Source organism: Anarhichas minor, unplaced genomic scaffold (assembly GCF_050575085.1).
Source record: "Anarhichas minor isolate MPS153535 unplaced genomic scaffold, ASM5057508v1 ptg000063l, whole genome shotgun sequence".
NCBI lineage: Eukaryota > Metazoa > Chordata > Actinopteri > Perciformes > Anarhichadidae > Anarhichas > Anarhichas minor.
Genome location: NW_027466509.1, coordinates 1,037,948 through 1,048,786, shown reverse-complemented (window position 1 = coordinate 1,048,786; position 10,839 = coordinate 1,037,948). Strand labels below are relative to the sequence as shown.

General features: G+C 42.2%; 1 protein-coding gene across 1 annotated transcript; it reads right to left on the bottom strand.

Moving 5' to 3' along the window:
• Nucleotides 1-4,346: 4,346 nt before the first annotated feature.
• On the bottom strand, nt 4,347-10,113 carry fgf17 (fibroblast growth factor 17). Its single transcript, XM_076078168.1, has 5 exons — nt 10,082-10,113; nt 9,958-9,994; nt 9,534-9,711; nt 8,161-8,267; nt 4,347-4,637 (listed from the first exon to the last, which is right to left on the bottom strand). The coding sequence occupies exons 1-5, from the start codon at nt 10,111-10,113 to the stop codon at nt 4,347-4,349; spliced, it is 645 nt and encodes a 214-aa protein (XP_075934283.1).
• Nucleotides 10,114-10,839: the final 726 nt, after the last annotated feature.

Below are 10,839 nucleotides of genomic sequence, written 5' to 3'. Positions count from 1 at the left end.
CCACCTGATCCGAATTCAATTAGCTCCAGCTACCACTGGAGGGCGCCAAAGACCACTACAGACTGTCCAATGACCCCACGCGCTCTGGCTTTCTTCTTCTTCTTTAAATTCCATTGGCGGATCGCAACCAACTTGCATAGGTGCATACCGCCACCTACTGTACCGGAGTGTGCATTTTCAGGGTCAACTTTTCTTCACTTTTCTGATAATAAAATAAAATAAAATAATATATATATATATAAATAACTAAATAAATAAATAAACCTAAACAACACATACTAACAACTAAATCATACGGTCTAATCCCGTTTCTTTAAGAAATCGCAACAGTGCCCTGCAGCACTCGCGCCATTCTTCGTCCGCTGCCAGAACTCCCTCCAAACTCCACTTCCGTCCCAATTTACACATTTCTTTGGTTCAAGATGTACCTGTCTGAATTGTATCTTTGACATTTCAGGATAACATGCTCCACGTCTTCAGTAACATTACAAATGCACTTATCTGAGTCCATTTTTGCCATTAAATACAGAGTTGAGTTAAGTCCTGTGTGTCCGAATCTTAACCTTGATATTATCACCTCCTCTCTTCTATACTTCCCTTTGTATGTCTTCACATTTATGGATTTCTGAATGTTATAATAATGTCTTCCTTTGTTGTCGTCGTCCCACTTCTTCTGCCATAACTCCTGTCCTGCCTCTCTTATTAATGCTTTAGCTTCCCCCTTTCCAAAAGGAATATTCAATATCTCCTCTTCTTTTAGTGTTAGTGCTCTCTTTGCAATCATATCTGCTCTCTCATTGCCCTCCACACCTACATGAGCAGGAACCAGCTAAATTGAACATTTATTCCCAGTCTTTGAAGTCTCAACATTATCAAAGATATTTCCATCACTAAATCCTCTCTAATTGTTCGTTTTGTCTTCAGGCTGTTTAAAGCTGCAGCAGAATCAGAACAGATGACCACTCTCTCAGGCCGGACCTCTTCTACCCATTGCAGTCCCAAGATTATTGCATTAATTTCGGCTGTAAAGACAGACAGTCTGTCATTAATTCGTTTGCATATTGTCACACTAAATTCTGGTATGATTACCCCTGATCCTACGTGTCCATTCCCGTTATCTGTATAAATCTGCAGATAGTTATAATAATTATAATTGATGTATACTTGAGTCTGATGTCCAATGTCATACAAGTTTCTTTCCATCCATTTCTTCCTCTCTTCTATGAGTGTTAAATGGGGGCGACCGTGGCTCAACCCGTATCCTTTGGCTATTGCACTGATTGTCCAACCAAACCCTTTGCCTTTACTTTGGGTGTATTCCCAGCATTCATACAGCTCATTTGTTGCGGGAAGTTCCTCTCCAGATCCTTTTAACTTCACCCAATATGCCAGAGCCAGTTGTGGACATCTTAAGCTTAATGGCAGTTCGTCAGCTTCCACCAGGAGTGCGTTGGTTGGGGTGGATTTAATTGCACCCATGCTAAGTCTTAGAGCTCTGAACTGAATTATATCTAATGTTTGTAATGTACTCTTGGCAGCTGCTCCATACACCATACATCCATAATCTATACATGCTCGTATAATAGCCCTATAGATATCCATTAGTGACCGTTTATCTGCTCCCCATTCATGTCCAGAAACCGCTCTCACAACATTGAGCACCTTTTTACATTTAGTTTCAATCTGCTTAATATGAGTTCTCCACAAACAGTTTTCATCAAACCATGATCCTAAATATTTAAACTCTGTCACCCTCTCCATACTTTGTCCATATAATTTAAGATGAGTATTGTTTATATTTCTCTTGCTGGTAAATAGCATGTAGCAAGACTTATCAACAGACATCTTAACCCCCGAGTCACACGACCTCTTCTCAACATTAAATATAGCCTTTTGAATTCTACTGATCACATGTCTAATATTTCTTCCCCTTTTCCATGTTGCTCCATCATTAGCATAGAGCAAGGAGCCAATATCTCTGTCAATGTCCATAAAGACATCATTTATCATAATATTAAATAATATAGGGCTAATAACACTACCTCGAGGGATCCCATTTACTATAGTGAATTCTTCTGACACGGCATCTCCAACTTTTACCTTGAATGATCGTCCAGACAAAAAATCCAATATCCAGTTATACATCCTTCCACTAATACCTATTTTATACATTTAATCAACAGGCCCTCTCTCCACATGGAGTCATATGCTTTCTCTATATCAAAATAGACTATAGCCATAATCTCCTTCATACTTATTGCTTTCTCTGCATCGTTGCTAACTTTTATCAATGCGTCAAGTGTCGATCTACTGAGATGTATTTAGCAAGCCCTTGTTCTATAAAATAAGTTAATCTGCTCGTGATGATCTTTTCCATCCACTTGCACAAATGAGACGTCAGTTATTCTTTTCGTTTCACTGAAGCGTGATGGTTCTATGACAGTTTCCCATTTCTTTACACAGTCCTTTGCATTGTTATTGAACACTGCGAGGTCTTTTGAGTCTCAGGGTTGGGTAGTAGAGGGCAGTGCTATTGGTCTGTAACTGCCAGCATAAGCTCTTTACCAGGTTTACCAAAAGGTAGAATCAAAGCACTCTTCCAGCTGCTTGGCATTACACCTTCCCTCCAAATCATATTAAACAATTTACCAATAATTTCCAAGGCTTCTTCTGGTAATTGTCTCAACATAGCGTAGCATAGCTGGTCTTGACCTGGCGCAGTTACCCACTTCCCTCCAACGCTGTTTTCAGCTCCTGTATTGTAAACTCCATATCAAGAGGTGTTCCTTCATTGACCTTTTTCTTTGTAACTTCTGTACGTGCTGCTAAAATGTCTTCTTTTCTCTGTCTGTGCCTCTCATGTAAATGACTTCCGCTATGAACATTTGCAAACTTCTTCCCCAGTAACGCAGCTTTCTCCTCATGTGTAATTGCCCGATATTCTCCGTCTATCAAAACTGGGATTTTAATTGATTTTCTTTTCCCACTCATCTTTTTGATCATCGTCCAAACATCACGTAACTCTATTTCTCTTCCAATAGCTGAACAGAATTGCCTCCATGCATTCCCCTTTGATGACTTAATAACTTTCCGTACTCTCGCTCTCTCCCTTTGATAATCGATCAGATTATCTTGAGTCAAAAGGCTTCTTAACTTTCTGAAGGCACGATTTCGTTCATAACACTGTGTGGGTCCACTCATAGATCTATTGCTTTAATCGGATGTGTGATGGGAGCGTCAGCGTGTGGATGAACTCCACCGGCGCTGTAAACGATGACGCTGGACTTGGACTCGCCCCCTCCTGCCCTCATTCTTCTCATTCTATCTTCTGATATTCAAGTCGGTCCTCCAGCACCACCATGAGGTTCACCTGAGTCCCACAATCTCAAATCTTCTGGTGATATTTTGACACTGAAGTAAATAAAATAGAAAATAAAAGAATAAAATCCATATTTGCCTTTTGCAACTTCCTTAAGGTCCCTTTTATAAGATTTTATGCCTTTTCAACATTGGATAAATATCATATTTCATTCATAAAATATAAGGTGAACACTTATCTTGATAATCATGAACATATTAGAGCACTCATACTGTACAGGGGACAGACAAATGAACATCATTATGAAAACAACTGATGACCAAAGGCTGGCTTATTACAACAATGCAAGTTGTGTATGTGTTGGACATGACATGATTTTCTAAACTGTTGCCTTTCACAAATGCACTACTGTAGACTTCTCTGACTACGCTGAACTCTTCCGTGTTATGAATCACACATTGAAGAACCGATTGACAGGTTGCACTTATGGCTGCAGACCGATCAGCTTCTAAGCGAACCTGGCAACTGCTTTTAATTCACTTCTTAGATTTCCTGAAAGGGTTGAGCATCGCTTTGTCTCCCGCTGCATTAATGTGAGATAATCACGGAGCAGTGGGAACCCTGCGTAGCACAGTGCATGATGTGAAGCTCAACGTTGAGAATGCTTCTTACTTGTGTCATCAGTGTATTGTGGTACACTGTTTGTGCCGCATGTTGAATCCGTTGAGCAGCTTTTTAACCGTAACAATGGAACCGGCCCGTATCACAGCAGTGATCTGATAGGTTCTTAACTCACTAACCACTCGAGTCCTGATGTCCCTCGGGCCTCTCCACCCGCCAACACAGAGACACCATTACATATAATCCATCTTCTTTACGCTCGTTCAGTATTTACACATCATCATTTTACAGCAATATTACTTTAGATTTATGGAATTTTAACCATCTTCTGACTATCAAAAATATACAAAAATAAAATGGCATCTGTTTCTTCCTATAGCACAACTGTCATCAGTCTTGCTGCATGTTAGGAAGAGGTACGTGATTTCCTGTTCCGCTTTGCTCGCCGTGTGGCCGGAAATCGGATGAACTCAAAGTGTTTGCTTTGGTCGGTGTTGGGGAAGGGGGGCGGGCCCGTGTGCAGCCTCTTGATGAAGTGGACCTCCCTCTGGTTCTCCCTCGTCCCGGAGGCTTTGATGGGCCTCCCTTTCCTGGTGAAAGCCACATACCAGCCCTCATACTTGGCATTCTGGAAGGCGGTGTAATTGTTCTCCAGTACGATCTCTGTGAAGATACAATCCCTGCTCCGGCCGTTGGGCTGCGTGAGAAGACAGAAAAGGTTTCTGTTATTAAAACTGGACAGGCTGCATAGCACACCGATACAACCATTCATACAGTTTCTATATCATAAACCATCTGGAAGTGAGACTGTGTACCTTTAGAAAAAGGAAATGACGCATCCTTTCTGTTACAAATGACAAGTGGAAGTTGAAGGCAATAAACACGGGTTTATGGAGGAAGTTCTCATGAAATATCCAAAAGATTCTTTATCACCAACAACACAATCAATATGTACAATATCCATTAAAACAGAGAATAATGCAAATCATTCAAATGTATTCTTGTTCTGCCCATCACTAAAAACTAATTCATTCATTAAAATCACTACCGTGAATATTACACTGGAACCATAATGTATTATTCTATGTGTATCACAGCCTCAACTCAGATATCTATGCAGGACACTTGATGGCCAGGAAGTGGTTGGAACTTACTCCCCCTCCATTTAACACCCGGATTATACAAACCGATTTGTTGTTGATGGAATAAATGGATTAAACACAAAGTATTATAATTAACAATATATATATATACATAAAGTGTAGTAATAATTATGAACATCTAATGTACGTATGCAAATGTAAGTTTGTGATAACTCCTGCATAAGGTGCTACAGTCTAAAGGTCTGGGCTCTGTGCAGGCGCAGGTCTCAGGTCCTTTTAACTGCGACTTGAAGTGTATATTTAGGTTTAGATTTTATTGACAATACATGTGTAAATGAGAAGTTGATGACGCAGACGCAGAGCAGACGCAGAGCAGACGCAGAGCAGACGCAGAGCAGACGCAGGCGCAGAGCAGGCGCAGAGCAGACGCAGACGCAGAGCAGGCGCAGAGCAGACGCAGAGCAGACGCAGAGAAGACGCAGAGCAGACGCAGAGCAGACACAGAGCAGACGCAGACGCAGAGCAGATGCAGAGAAGACGCAGGCGCAGAGCAGACGCAGAGCAGACGCAGAGCAGACGCAGAGCAGAGCATGCGCAGAGCAGACGCAGAGCAGGCGCAGAGCAGACGCAGAGCAGACGCAGACACAGAGCAGGCGCAGAGCAGACGTGGAGCAGAGGCAGAGCAGATGCAGAGCAGGCGCAGAGCAGACGCAGAGCAGACGCAGACACAGAGCAGGCGCAGAGCAGATGCAGAGCAGACGCAGACACAGAGCAGGCGCAGAGCAGACGCAAAGTGACAGATCTTCAGTCAGCTATGTGGGAAGTTCTGTTCACTGTTAGCCAAACAAGTGTTGAAATGTGTTTTGAGAAAGTGTGAGTCACGCAACCACCAGAGGTCCTTGAGCATGCAGCCGAACTGGACGCCAAAAATATTATGCAGTTTGCTGCAGCAGAAATTAAGATTTGCCGTGGACAGACACAGAGGCGCTCACTCACTTCACACACTTGCATGATTCACCTGGCTGAGATAATAATGAAAGGTTTGAATATATTAGTGCAGGTAGAGGACCAACTACGAGGATCCTACTGACCCAGAGCAGCGTCTGACAGGTAGAGGACATTCTACTAGGATCCTACTGACCCAGAGCAGCGTCTGACAGGCACAGGACTGACTATTAGGATCCTTTTGACCCAGAGCAGCATCTGACAGGTAGAGGACATTCTACTAGGATCCTACTGACACAGAGCAGCGTCTGACAGGTAGAGGACATTCTACAACATCCTACTGACCCAGAGCAGCGTCTGACAGGCACAGGACTGACTATTAGGATCCTTTTGACCCAGAGCAGCGTCTGACAGGTAGAGGGCCAACTACCAGAATCCTACTGACCCAGTGCAGCGTCTTACAGGTACAGGACCAACTACAAGGATCCAATTGACCCAGAGTAGCGTCTGACAGGCAGAGAGCCAACTACTAGGATCCTACTGACCCAGAGCAGCGTCTGAAAGGCAGAGGACTTTTTGTAAGATATCATATGAATCGTTGTCTGAGGATACATTGAATGACCAGTAGCTCATGGTGGCTAATGTTAGCTAATGTTAGCAAACTTTAGATAGATATTGCAGTGTAATGGACCCTTTAAGTTGTTGTTCTTTATATGTGTCTGGACATTTTTATTGCAACGCAAACTAAAAAAATGTCTGTTTCTTGAGTTAAATTATTTTTTAGGAATAGTTTGACATATTTGAAGTCGCTTATTTGCTTTGTTGAAGAGCCGATAACACTATTATTTTGGTTCATGAAATATGAAGCTACAGCTAGCAAGCAGTCGGTTGACTTGGTAGCCTGGCTCTGTCCAAAGGTAACATCTGTCGACGAGCATCTCTAAAACTCACTCGCTAACACATTCTATTCAAATATGCTGAACTGCTTCAAGTGCTGCATTTAGAATCATTAGTTTAACATAAACAGTTTGTCTTATAATCTTCCTGTAAAACCACGAGATGTGCTGTTTATTAACACAATTTGTTAGATGAATATTGTTACATTCTGACAGAACCAGGCTAGTTGTTCCCCCCATTAGAAATGATTTATGCTATGCTAACCACCTGCTGGTGGTAGCTTCTTATTTACCCTACACACATCATAGTGGTATCTATCGATCTTCTCATAGCTCTTGGCAAAACACAAATAAGGCCCAAAAATATATGCATAAATGAATGATATCAACATATCACAGAGATGTAAAAAGCTATTGCAGGCTCATCTCTCTCCTTGAAGTCTTTCGTGTACTGTAGATGATATCTGGTATGTGATTGACAGGTCAAACCTCAATCTAAAGGAAACTATCACAGACAATGTCACAGCTACAAATGTCAGCATTGTGAAGTTGTCAACTTTGAACTTTAATGGGCTCGTCAGTTCTTGTAAAAAATAAATGTTTTTCTAAAAAGGAGTAATGTCGTATGAACTCATGTACTGTCTCTCAGGTTCTCCGAGTCAAGAGCTGTTGGGCAGAGTGTGTACTTGTTCTATGTATTAACAGACATTACAGCAGCCAGTGTCTACACCTCTGAACCATGATGACACATAGTATGACGAGTCATGTCAGCCAGATATGTGAATCCATCTTTTCCATTTCCATGAAGGAAGTGGAAAGTCAACTTTAAGACCAAACAAGACTGATCGACTTTCATTCAGCCCTCTGACAATTCCTTTTTCCCAGCACACCATGACAGGGTCACTGACAAGTTATGAGACTGTGACAGCGGATTGAAGCTTATAGGAGCTACATTGTGGGGTTGTATGTGGATCTGATACGCTCAAATATGGATTCAGGTTTTAGATTTGTACACCCTCAAAGTATATTTTATCTGTTGGCCAAATGCTACCTTGTGAATTACATTTTTGCCATAATATGCAAAGATGACTTGATATAAATCCTGCTTGCAACTAGAATTTGGCTGCATAATAGTTTCATACTATATGTTCAATTAGCTTTTTACTTTATTTTGTCCAGGCACTAATTCCATGCCATCTAAAATCAATACAAGGTTTCTGGCCAATAGTCATCGTGTTTTAAAAATAAAAGGAATCCAGAAATGTATATATCGTACCTTTCCAACAAGTTTCCCCTTCCGGTTCATGCAGAGGTAGCGCCCACTTTCTGCACCTCTGATTCTCACTCGACTGCCAAATGTGTCCGTCTCAACAAAGAGACGAGCTGCCAGAAAACAGAGAGGAGGAAGTCAAGGAGGGGAAAAACACTGTGAAGCAAAGAACACAAAAACACAGTGACATCACCAACCGCTGACTCATCTCTTTGTCTTCATTTTGAATTATGTTTTTGTGTTTTCAAGGCTTCTTTGTAACATCCCATACAAAACATACAGCCCCTTGATATGAACAAATATCCTTCTGACTCGGCATTACCTGAAATATAGACAATGCAGTCGGTGTTACATGCATGTCACCTGGTTATTATGTTACCAGTTACTAGAAGAATTTGCTTTTACTTTGTAATCATAATTTAGTAAGTGAATTGTCTGTTTTCAGTGGATGATGTCTCTGTTGAGCTGAAACTGACCAGAAGCTGTTGAGTCAATAAGAGCTCAGGTTGCCTCTTACAAATGATTGAACAAATGTTATCACGGAACAGTAAAGAGCAGAATATACATTCTCAATTGAATTTGTCCTGTAGTTAATTATGGCTATTGGGCGTTGCAGCAGCCTTGTGTATTGGGGCTGTAGAGACAAAGGACTTGTCCTAATCAGCCGCTTATTCACCAGACGACGGCTTCATGGATACAGCAGGGAGGCTGAATTAACATAGAAGCCTGAACACAGCTCACAGAGGGAGGGGCGAGCAGGCCGGAGAAACTGCTGCTTGTGCCTGAGGACATGGTTCCCAGCAGGGGCTCTGAGGCTCTACCGTCAGGGGCCATATACTGTCTTCCATCCAAGATTCTCCCGTGATTCCTCTTAAGAATCTCTTCAATATTTTGCCATTCATAGCAGGACAATCTCTGTTCCCCAAGAGCTAGTGTTTGTGTGAAAAGCACATAAACAGCAAAGAATGACAACAGGTTTGACATGCTGACAGTGAGATTCGTCATACTGGGGGGGCTGACTGCCAGGTTAGAAAACAAAATGTTTGAACCTCTACCGTTACACACACGTCAAAGAGCTAACGCATTTTCTGAAAAATGATTACTCAGCGATAGTTGCAACTTGAGAAACAGGTTAAACATCTATAATATCTTTTTTTGATGTGTTTTGAGCCCTCTGGGGTTTTTAAAGATCGAGGCCTTTTCATTTTTCACAAAGTAGGACACTTGGCAGTGTGACTGCAGTTCAATGAGGCACAATCTGGGGTCATAGTCCCAAATAGAATTAAAATAAGAAACCCCTCTCTGGAGTACAACTCCATAGAAGAATATGCGGCCAAACGTGCTACAAGGTTAACAGCGGGTCTCGGGTCAGCACTTACCGAACATATTTCCATCCTCAGCTGTGGCGGTGACCCTTCTGCCCTGGATCTGGACGTGTTTCCCGCTGGTGCGGCTGTAGAGCTGGTAAACCCTGACCTGCCTGCGGCTGAGCTGGTCCGTCACTGCGCCCTGCGTCCTCACATACTGGTTAAAATTAGGAGACGGGTGATTCTCCCCCTTTTTTATGTAAAGGGAAAAATGAAATACATAATTTTTTTCTTTCTAGTCTGATAATCTGGGATAAAGAAAAGTAGCCTATAGCCAATCTTATAACCACCTAAATAGGCTGGATGCATCCAATGTTCTCTACAATTAGATTAGAGTGATATCCATAATATTCAGAATTTAGTTATTACTTTTGTTATTAACTTTTTTCTACTTCGTCGAGCATTTCTAATATTGGAAAGTCTGAAGTGCGTTTACCTGAGCATGGCACCACAGCACGAAAAAATGAAATGATCTGCAGAAGTAACAATAATAAAGAGTTGTTATTATGAAGAAGTCATTATGTGGCAGTCACACAAACACAGCTATTCCATCGTCTTACATGTAAATACAGCGCTGGTTTATTCCATACATTCTCCTTTTTATTTCATCCGATGAAGAAACGGGTTCTCGAGGCACATGAATCCCAGGAGGATGCGGTGAATAAATCCAACGGAGCCACAGTGTTGCACACGCACTCCTGACCTGTCCATCCACACCAGCAGAGGAAACAACCACCTCGGACTTAGTTCCCCTCACATCTAACAAAAACCTCCGCGCAACGCACTCCGAGCAGATCCATCCATCATACGGAGCTCGTCCGACTGTTCATCAGAGACAGAGCGGTCCTCGGCTCGGTGCAGGTCTGCTTGGGCTTCTTCTAGGTTTTGAAAAGCCCTCTGTCTCACCGGGACCAGGCTGCTCACTGGTTAAATGTTGAAAGGCAAAGTCCCTCCCTGAACTCTTTCTATTGTGGGTGGGCACAGCAACAGGACCCTCTGAGGATCTACTGTAACGGGGAGACGCAGATGTGCAGAAAAAGGATATCTGGAAATATCTGTAGTACGCAAAAGAAAAAGAAAAGAAAGGCGAATTACAAATATCCAAATCATAAAGTTACAGAAAAACGAAACTGAGACTGAAAGAGTTTGATCTCAACTTTCCTTTGTCTGCCCTGCTTTCATGTAGAGCGTTACTATAGCATTGTATTTAAAAGTGAGTAGCCTAATGGCACCTTATGGGTGTGGCAATTACGTGTTAAAGAGCCCCCCCCCCCCCCCACACACACACACACACACACACACACACACACACACACCA

Excerpts from the sequence above, each read along its gene's own strand:
- fgf17 (XM_076078168.1), bottom strand. The coding sequence starts at position 10,113 with ATGTATGGAATAAACCAGCGCTGTATTTACAT. Across the intron at positions 9,712-9,957 it reads TGCTGTGGTGCCATGCTCAG|GGGGAGAATCACCCGTCTCC; the intron begins GTAAACGCACTT and ends TACATAAAAAAG. Across the intron at positions 4,638-8,160 it reads AGGGGAAACTTGTTGGAAAG|CCCAACGGCCGGAGCAGGGA; the intron begins GTACGATATATA and ends CTTCTCACGCAG.